The 10088-nt window shown below is 40.4% G+C and overlaps 1 protein-coding gene across 1 annotated transcript in view; it reads right to left on the bottom strand.

Moving 5' to 3' along the window:
* Positions 1 to 10088, bottom strand: part of MPP7 (membrane protein, palmitoylated 7 (MAGUK p55 subfamily member 7)) — a 114322-nt gene that overhangs the window by 3514 nt on the left and 100720 nt on the right. The window contains exons 12-14 of the mRNA XM_009329113.1: positions 3854 to 3934; positions 1929 to 2022; positions 727 to 835 (exon numbers count right to left, since the gene is read on the bottom strand). Of these exons, the coding sequence (XP_009327388.1) occupies positions 727 to 835; positions 1929 to 2022; positions 3854 to 3934 (284 nt within the window). The remainder of the gene's footprint in view (positions 1 to 726; positions 836 to 1928; positions 2023 to 3853; positions 3935 to 10088) is intronic.

Raw genomic sequence — 10088 nt, 5'->3', positions numbered from 1 at the left:
TCCTCTCCCGGCAGCCACGCCCCCCTGCCCTGCTCCTGTGGCACGGCCCCACATCCGAAACTGCCCCAGGAACTGTTCACAAGCTGCCGGGGTTCAGAAGTCACAGGCTGGCCACCCTTGGAGAAGAAATACTTCGGCTGGATTTAAACAAACTAGTCCGGCTCCTGGAAGCACTGTGGTTATTAGTAGCATAAAGTTTCCCAGCGGAGCTGTTCAGCGGGGTTGAAAGACAAGGTCAGTGCAAGAACAAATGGTTGAGAGAGGACTGTTCTTAGCCATTATCCAGCCAGGATCACATTTAGTGCGTTCCTTGACTCGTGTCCACCCTGCGTGGAAACCCTCTGCACAAACGGTCCAGCTAAACATGTGAGAGGTCTGGGTGATAGCTCAAAGCCATTCAGAACTTGAAGTTTAGTTAGAGAACCTCTAATCCAAACCAGCAGAAAGATGAATGAAAATATAGGAGCATTTTGTAATTAAATCTTTGGTATTATGCTGCAGGCTTTCAATTCAGTTAATTACTGAGCTGAATACTTGCCAATATGTATTGAAGCTTCCCTCCTCTCCTCCTTTCAGAGAGTCTTGCTGTGATAAAGGAACCCAGCAAGCTCACTCAACAGTCATTCAGTATGGAATAAAATATAGCTTTGTAGAAAAAAATTTTTTCCCGGAATCCCAACATGCAATGTGGGGAACTACAAGAGTCCAAAAGACATGCTTACTTACATGGGGCTGCACATCCAACAAGCAAACTTTGTTTTTAGCTAGAACGGATCGAACAGAATCTAAACTTGTACCATAGTAGTTGTTCTTATACTCGCCGTACTCGATAAACCTGTGGCAGAAGGTGAAAACAACGGGAATAACTTCCTTTTTCTCCAGAAAAAAGCTTATCAGTTTGGTTTATAAGATCTAATTCAGGAGCAAAAATATTTCACTTTACATGAGAGTTTTACCATATTTTATAAAGGAAATGCTGTCAAGTACTTCAGCATGTCAATTTTAAGAAATCTACTTTACCACTTTCAAATCAGTAACACCTGCTTGTATTACAGTTAAAGAGAAAAAAAGTACTGTAGTCCAACAGCTCACTAATGTTTTCCATCACCTCTTTTTCTGAACTAATGCAATGCAGTAAAACAGTGGATAAGCTAAACAATAGAAACTACTGAAATTTCATTGCACACTACAGAATATCCAAATTCTCTGTCTCAGAAGAGGAGGAGGAGCGCCGATGGTGCTAATGGAACCAAGGCGGCTGGTTATGTGCTATAAAAGTACAAGCGCTATCTGCCAAAAAAGCAAAGCACAGTTTGAAGTTTCAATAAAACCCACAGCTTTGTGTCTAATACACTTTTGCCCTCTGAAACACTGGGACAGAATTTCAAGCTACGGTATTTTACAGGCTGCTGGAGAGCACGATGCTGCCATTGTCTTCATTTCAGTTCAATTTCTGGCGGGTTTACAGGCAGGGGCTTCACTGTAGATCTCTAAATTCAAAAGCAGAGGAAGTGCCTGGCCTGAAAGAGAGCAGAACTACGCAAACATTGACTCAGGCATGTTTGCAGCACTTCCAGGACCCCCTCTCCTAGAGCTGCGATGCTTTATTGCTATGACAGACGATGCCCGGAGTGCTCCCCCATCCTGAACACCTACAATTTCAGCGTCGTCTTGACGAGCTGAAGTACTGAAACTGCTTGGAAGCTTTGAAAGCATGGAAGCATTTGTGTTTGCACATACCGCTTTTTTGCTCTGTGTTTTTGCCAGCTGCTTTGAACTGCTTATATATCAAAATGTAATTTTAACACATCTTCAAATCACTGCAACTTATATCCACTTTGACTTATTATCTAAAATTACAACCAGCCCCATTTTATAATAAAGCCATTGTTTTAACTGCAGTTCTAGTTAAAATCTCTTCAACGTACTTGTTATTCTGTACGTCTGTCTCAAACAAGTGCTTGGAAATGAAAGTGTATTCGACACCGTCACTTTCTTGGCTTCTCCTTGGTCGGGTAGTGTCTGCAGTTTCATTAAATGGAAAAAAAAAAAGGAAAAGATGCACAAAACAATATAAAGCAAACCAGTTCAGGAAACACTGAAAAGCACACAGCCCTTGTGCAATACTAAGCGTAGCAGTTCCCTCACTTCTGATGGACATAAGGCTGCTCTGGTTCTGGTAGGCAGCACTCAAGCACATGACAGGATTGAGTTTAAAAGCCTGAAGGAAAAGCAAGAAAAAGCTTATTGGACAAGTATCAGATTATCATTTTTATTAACTAGTGGAAAAATCCAATAAAATGAGGACAGCTGAATAATAAAAGGAGCAGCAGTCCATAACCATTACCCCAGCCTTGCCACTTATTAAACTTATTAGCATACAAGACCATAAAGGGAAACAAAGCTTACCAACTTGATTTATAAAATGTTACATTCATTAACAACACTTGTAGCTATGGTATGTGAAGCATGATAATAAAAAAATAGGGGTGTGAATTTTAAGTTTTAGAGCTTTTCTTTTTCTGGTGGTCAAAACCAAATTGTTTTTTCTTTCAGTAGCCTTGTAGTATTTGCACTTCTTACTTTCAAGTATTACGTATAAAGGTTTTGCTTATAAATGAAGCTTATTTGTGGGGTGGCCACATACGAATAATGAACCTATTGGAAAGTCCTGTTTAATACAAGTTGTATGTTACAGCATCATGCGTTCTCCATCACGTAGGAACGTACACAACCTGCTTGCAGAAACACAGTCCTGAATGCCATTTGATATCACGCTGCTCTTAGACTGACATGAAGAGAAACGTTTCCATGACAAGAACCCCAGTTCTCCCTCCAAGTCCTGACTTACTGAATTTCAGGGAAAGGGATTTCTTTACGTGTTTGTTTTAAATTATAACCACAAATTTGGAAGAGAAAAGAGAGAAGACAGCCTGATGAATACTGGCAATTTTTAGAGAAATATTTTTGGGCAAATGATTGCATATGCTTCAATGTGTTAAATATTTGGGAACATCTGGCTTTTTTTTGTTGTTGTTTTCAATACCCAGTTGAAGCAAATATGTGCAAATGAAATTACTCGCCAAAACCAAATGTATTCATTTTTCTACCTAGCAAATTCATTCATATATATGTACTTTATAGAATACCTGTACTTGCAAAACCCTTGTGACATCATCTCCCACACTGAGAATGTTGGACCCATTTTTTTTAAATGATCCCAATAGGAGGCACAGGTACAAGTAGAAAGCAAACCAAGGAATGAAAGTCTAACTAAAACTGTCAAGTCCTCCACGTTAAAGAAAACCCAGCGAAGTATTGTAGAAGTTAATATAGAACAATGTTATTCAATGTTATACAAATTATGCCGCTTGGTCAGATAGGGGGAAAGAGGAAAAAAAAATCCCCAAATCAACTTTTCTAAAGGTAATCAAAGGGATTTAATTAATTTATTCACAGGATTAAACTGCTTATCATCAGTCTTAATTTTTCAGCCTAATATATAAAGGCCATTTTGCTGAAAGCAAGCATTGGTAACAGAGTACGTTTCACTGCTTTACAGCCAAATCCAGGGCGTTCTTCAGCCGAGTTTCATTTACTAAACCTTGCTGACATCAATCATGTTAAACTTGTACTAAAAGTCTACTGCAATGCCTCTGAGCCAAAACATCCTATCAGTTTAATCAATGCTATTTAAAATACAACTGCAGCAGCACTTTTAAAAATTAGAAAAGTAATTTGGATGCCAAGCATGGATTTAGAGACAAATTTGAAAGTGCCTTAAGGTAATGCAATAATAAAGGAAAATAATGCAAGTATGGCATTAGGAGAATAGAAGTGCGTTTTTACTTACGTGGCACTGTTACCCCGTAATGCTGGGTGTCACTGATCAGCAATTTCCGTTTAAGTTCATTCAGCCCAACCCCCACAGGACCTGAAAGAAAAAAAATCGTGCTCTTTCCCAACAGCCAGTTCTCTCTAGTCTTCAGGTGTAAGTACTCTCCGAGGCAAGACTACGTAGCATATAGCCATAACATATATTGGCTTTTAATCAGAGTCATTTGGAAATGCCCATGGTTCGAGCCTCTCCTAGAGCATACAGCGCTGACAAACGTCAGGGGATGTAGTTGGCAGTTACGCTGCTCTGACTTTACTACTGAGGAAAAATCAGTGAAAAAGTTGACAGCAAAGCTAACTTTCTTTTCTACAGCAACTATCCACAATACGCACCTATCTCCATCCTCAGCCACTGCAGACCTCCGCACGCTAACCTGCAGCTTTCCAGCACAAAAACTGCTTTGGCTATTAATTTTGCCAGAATATCTCCAACTCACAGACTAGAAGGCCCCAGCTGGCATGCACAAAGTCCCCCCCAAAGCCTCTGCACTCCATGTGTCATCGTGGCCCTTTCCACATGGCTTCCCTCCAGCTGCTGCATCCCTTGTCTGCACCAGACTCCCCCGAGGAGCATTGCTCCCACCTTCTCCCCACACCCTGGGCACACTGCTCCTTCCAGCCCTGGCTGCAGGCAGGAACACCGCCCGGCCTCTGGCTGGCTGTAGCCGTCACTGTCCACCTTTTGACTGGGCCACAGTGGCATCGCGCAGGGAGAGGAAGGAAGGGCAGCACCCCCCAGGTCACAACCCATTTGGGATGTTTGGGTTTCTTTGTGGTTGATTTTCTTTTAAACTATGCTCGTCTCCTGCCTGCTGTCTGAACTGGTCCAAAGCAAATATTTCCTTCTTCACACAGCTGCCAAAGAGAGACCACTCTCGGAAAGAGGATGGCAGGAAGAAACAAAGACTGCACGGAATTTTTTTGATCTGTCTCACCCAGCTACATTTGAGTCCTGCTGTCCTAGAAGCCCCTGAGCAGAGGTTCCTCATGTTTTTCAGGTTGTCCCTAACTCTCAGCCATTTGCCAGTGGTGCTTTAGGTCTCAGTGAGGGCACTCTGTCCTGTGAAGTCTCAAAGGCTCCGTGGGCGATTGCTGCCTGCCCCCAGGAGCCCTTCACACAGGGCTCCAGCCTGCCTGGCCCCTTTGGTGGTGGGGCCATGGTGTCACGTGTGTGTGGAGGGAGCTCAGCTCTGCGTGCTCATGCGTTTCTGACAGTGCAGTGGTTTCATTTCTGCAGAGCCAGGTCAACAGCAGAACGCAGAGGAGAATGAGTCGTTGGAACCATAACCCAAATAATACAAGGATAATACATGTGGTTTTAAGGAAAATTCCTGCTCTTCTAGTAAAAGTGATAAAAAGCACTCCATGCGTAAATGTAACAGAGACATTTTAGACATCAGAAATACAAAACCTAATAAACATTTTAATGAAATAGTGGTATGTTGGTTAATGACTAGTGAGAGTCTGGTATGAAAAAGCAAAGATTGATGCTTCAGCACCTTCAGGTGCCTATTTGTAAAAACGACTATCCGCCCTGTCTGAAGTTAGGAACACGTAATGATGAAAAGCAATGCTTGCTATTTTGCTACTATCCCCCAACTATGGTCTCTTTGTAAAATCTTAGGGTTTCTGCATTTATAATTTTTATATGTTTACATAAGTTAAACACACAACTACATTTCAAGTTCCATCTCTGACCTGCCTGTAAATTAATCTATCAGTATGTATAAATGTTTATTTAATATGGTGTACAGCAGCCTCTACTGGTGCATGTCTGCAGAGGAAAGCAATGTGTCATGTAGATAATGGCATTACTTTTGTTCTTTTTTAAAGAAACGTTTTTCCTTTTTTAATAGTATAGCTATTTAAGGCAAATATGGACTTTTATTGGAAAAGTGATTAAAATTAATTAATTAATATATCCTAGCAAAGTAGAATGAAACAAGTGGAATTCAAGGAAAAAAAATAATTCCATTCATTTCAAGCACAAGATTTTCCCCATCAAATCTACACAAATATTATTTCCTCTGTCTACACGCTGTCAAATCAACAGTATGCTTTTAGCTCGATTTATATATAAAGAATCCAGGCTTCGCTTCCTGCAACAGATGCTTTGGAAACTTAGATCAAATCTGTTTCCAGACCACAACCTCACTATTACTCTGTCTCCCCTTCCAGATTACCATTTAAAAATCATCTTCTAATTTAACTACTGGAAGGTGTAGATTCTTCTTTTTCAGTGCTGTCTTCGCAGAGGTCTCCTAACTGTAGCATATGGATGCTGAAGGCCGATTCCTAATTAGCAATGCCATCCAATTATGCTGATTTTTACACTGTATCTCCCAAGTGTAATGTACACTTCTATTCTGAATATTCTTTTCGTTTTGATGCCGGTTTCTAATAATTATGAATCTGAACATGATCTGAACTCAAGAAGAGAATAAAGCATCTTGATTGAAAAGGACCATCCCGATTCTTACAGTAAAATGCCAGGCATGTGGGATCCATGACTGTAGCATAGTTTTGGTTTACTATAAATCACCCCAGGCAGCAATGTTTAGAGTTATGGCAACAGATTTAGAGATACTTTGTTTATTTTTTTAAAGGAACGTTTACGTTACTTGCTGTTGCAAGTTGAGTCATGTAAGCTAAGCAATGGTTGAATCCTGCGCAAATGGGCTGTAGTGCCTACCTCACTTTACTGAGGGACACTTGCAGAATTAAACCACCGATCATTAAAACTTGCATTAGATTTTGTACCATTCAGACATGTCTGAAGAAAACTGAACAAATTGTTTGATGTAAGTTCAGGTCTCAGGAGGGTTAACCCAACCAGCCATTCTTCACCCATAGATACACACTGATCTCCTAGAAGTCTATTTGAAAGAAGAAGAAGAAAAATAAAGTGGTCTTTCAGAAAAGATTTTGGGAGTTAGGTGACAACATCCCTGCTGGGATCATAAAGACCCTGTAGAAAACATGCCTTGACAGAGGTTCTGTGGCTCAGTTATTCCTTCTCTAGTACAACTGATCACTGTGAGGCAATGACTGCACACGCATGTCCAAGCGTAGCTCAATGAGATATATGGTGGGAAAGCAGAACCTCATTTTTTTGTATTACAGTAAGTTACAACTAGCGGTGGGAGTGTACTTCTAGGTTTCCTGTTCACTGAATCAAGATCAGTGATTTTATACTGCTGTTCTCATGGGCAAGGCTAGCCAATATGCTGCATCCTATGTATTCATTCCCGAGCCATGCTGACCTACCCATGCCTTCAACCAGGAAGGTTTAACGAAGACAGCAATTCTAGGTCTCTTGTCATTGTCCAGATGGTTTACTTGAAGTAGTATGGCCATGGCAGGCGATTTTCCTGCACTACTGCTGTAGATCTATTAAGTCTCTGCAAACCACTACCTGAACACGTTAAAGGTAAGTCAAGAGATGTAGAAAGCTAGAAGCCACTTCCATTTCATCCTCCCCTGCTCTGAGACAGACCTGGCCTCCACATAGCTCCATCAACCAGAGGTGATGGATTTTTTTTTAAATGTAAGCACTATAACAATAGAGAACTTTTCCAGTCCCAGATTCCTTTTCTTCACAGTGGTGACCAGAAGGACACCATTCTGGGGAGTACTGGCAGCCTAATTCAGAGACAGAGAGCCTTTTCTGATTGTGTCACACACCAATAACGACTGCTCCTTTGTGGTTATACACCTCTTGCTTCCACGACTGCCCACTTAGGACAGATGCATCACCATGGGTGACCACAGCATCTGAAAGGCTTTGCAGGCCTCTGGTGATAACACTGCATGCACATAACTGCATGCATTCTGGGGGACACGCTCATGGTTTGTTACTGCTGACCTTGCTTTATCCTAGCACTGCCCCTTCAGAAAGCTCTGACTTAGCTGATACTATGCTGTGTAAAGTTACAGTATGCGGCACATCCATTCTCTTAGGAAATAAAATTTGTGCTAGTCTGGCCCTCAGTTACTGAAGCAGAAGCCTTTGTGAGCAGGACTTTTTCCTCATTAATCTAAATGAAAATTCTAGTGTCTAAATAATATGTTTCATATTAAAATATTCTGCTTTTGCCTGGGGGTAGGGCTGCAAGGCATCATGCTTAGGATGCAGGCAATACTTCTGAAAGAAGACTTCAAGGATTTGTTGGCAGTCTGGGAACAGTAAGTTACCAGAAGACTGGTGACATGATATTGGATAATTTTGTTTTTAGCAGACTCATCACATTTGTAACAACTAAAAGCACAGCAGAACCATCTGCATCATTACTGCTTCAGACAATCTGTTATTTTAGCCCCAAGGATATGCAGGACTTTATTCATGAACCTACATTTGCAGACAAGGTAAAATCTTGACAAACTAATACATCTAGCTGAACCTGAGACTAGTATATATCACAGTACAGGGCACTAAAAATTACTGTGTGCGCAATTTGCATTCTGTAAATTAGACTAGACCAATTTAAAACGAAGCCAAAAGAAATTTCCACTTCAAAGTTGTCGAACTCCCTCCCCCTAAAAAAAGGGCAAAACAAAACCTAAAAAAACCTTCCAACAGCAAGTTATACTTTTAGGCCTAGCAAAACACAACAGACATTTAATGCCCCCACCGACTACAGCTATAAATTAATTATCTGTCCCTTTGTTTCCTGGTACTACTATCCAAATTATATTTGACGGATTATACTGAATGCTGCTACTGGCACACAAAAAGCTTTTTAAATGTGTTTGCTTCTACTATACCTGCATTGCTTAGCTCTGCTAGTTTTTCCACATTTTGCCCAAGACATTTTTATGGTATTGGCCAGACTTAAGCTGCCCTTAATATCCAGAGAAAAACACTAGAATTACTGAAGTCTGCAATAAATTTCTGAACTGCTTTTGTTACTGAAAAAGCACACTTTCTTCATTTGATTTATTACAATAAAAATCAAATGAAACCTCTAGGTATTCCTTAGATCAGACATATGCAATTTGTTATAAAAAGTCTACTTATCACACTTTTGCACTGCACTCTGTTGATGTAAGTGTAAAATCAACTCAACCATGTTATTACTTCTTGTATATAGCCCACAATCTCACAGTGATCACACTAGTAGGTGGCTGAATTTTAGTGCTGGAGAGTGACAAAACTGTTTATTAAAAACTAAATTTAATGTTCCCTTGGATATGAGCGATATAAAAACATAGCTACTCAACAGTTCGTAACAGTCCCTGATAGAGGGTCATATTTCTCTGCTCTGCTGCTTTCAGGATGGAGGAAACTTTACTAATGAAGCATCAACCTATGTGCTACTGCAAAAGAAACAATGAGCAATGAGACATTACTCATTGGTAGTAATGGTTACTCATTACTCATTGGTACTCCAATGGTTACCTTTGAAACATTTAAGATAATGTACTTTCTCTTTTTTTAGGAGACTGAAGTAATGCATTTTGGTTAGATAATAAATGCTGTGGGGAACCCATGGCAGTGACAGATTATAGAAGAACAGAAAGCTGACTAAGGATGACATCTTGAGTCTTCTGCAGCTATGTTTACATCCGTTCTTGGCCTACAGAAATCCACCTCTCATCCACCTTTCTCTCTACTTGTCTATTTACTTATTCTAACACGGTAGATGGTTTTGTTTCTTTCCACTTACATATTCTGTCTTGACTGACCACAGGTATTCTTTGTGTTCTTTTTTTCTTCTTTTTTCCACATAGATATATTGATTGATCTCTAAGAGCAGAACACTGACATAATTCTTTTGAGTTTTAGTACAGCTTGACTGCCAGGTGCAGACTAGTCACCATGGTAGCTGTATTTTAATGTCATCTCCTTTTGTTTTAGCAAGGCTTTAAACATGGTTTCCTAGAGCATCCTTATACACAAGTTGAGACATCCTGTCTAGATGGGTGGACTACTAGATAGATGAAAAACTGGATGGGTGATCATGTTCAAAGGGAAGGGGTTATTGGTCTGTACTCTACTGGGCTGTCCTGGTTTCAGCAGGGATAGAGTTAATTTCCTTCCTAGTAGCTGGTACAGTGCTGTGTTTTGCATTTAGGATGAGAACAAAGTTGATAAGGCACCGATGTTTTAGTTGTTGCTAGGTAATCATTACACTAGCCAAGGACTTTTTAGTTTCCCATGCTCTACCGACTGAGAAGGCTGCAGGTGCACA

This window comes from Pygoscelis adeliae, unplaced genomic scaffold (genome assembly GCF_000699105.1).
Source record: "Pygoscelis adeliae isolate BGI_AS28 unplaced genomic scaffold, ASM69910v1 Scaffold427, whole genome shotgun sequence".
Lineage (NCBI taxonomy): Eukaryota > Metazoa > Chordata > Aves > Sphenisciformes > Spheniscidae > Pygoscelis > Pygoscelis adeliae.
Note: the sequence above shows the minus strand (reverse complement) of the source record. Positions and strands in the feature narration are given on the sequence as shown.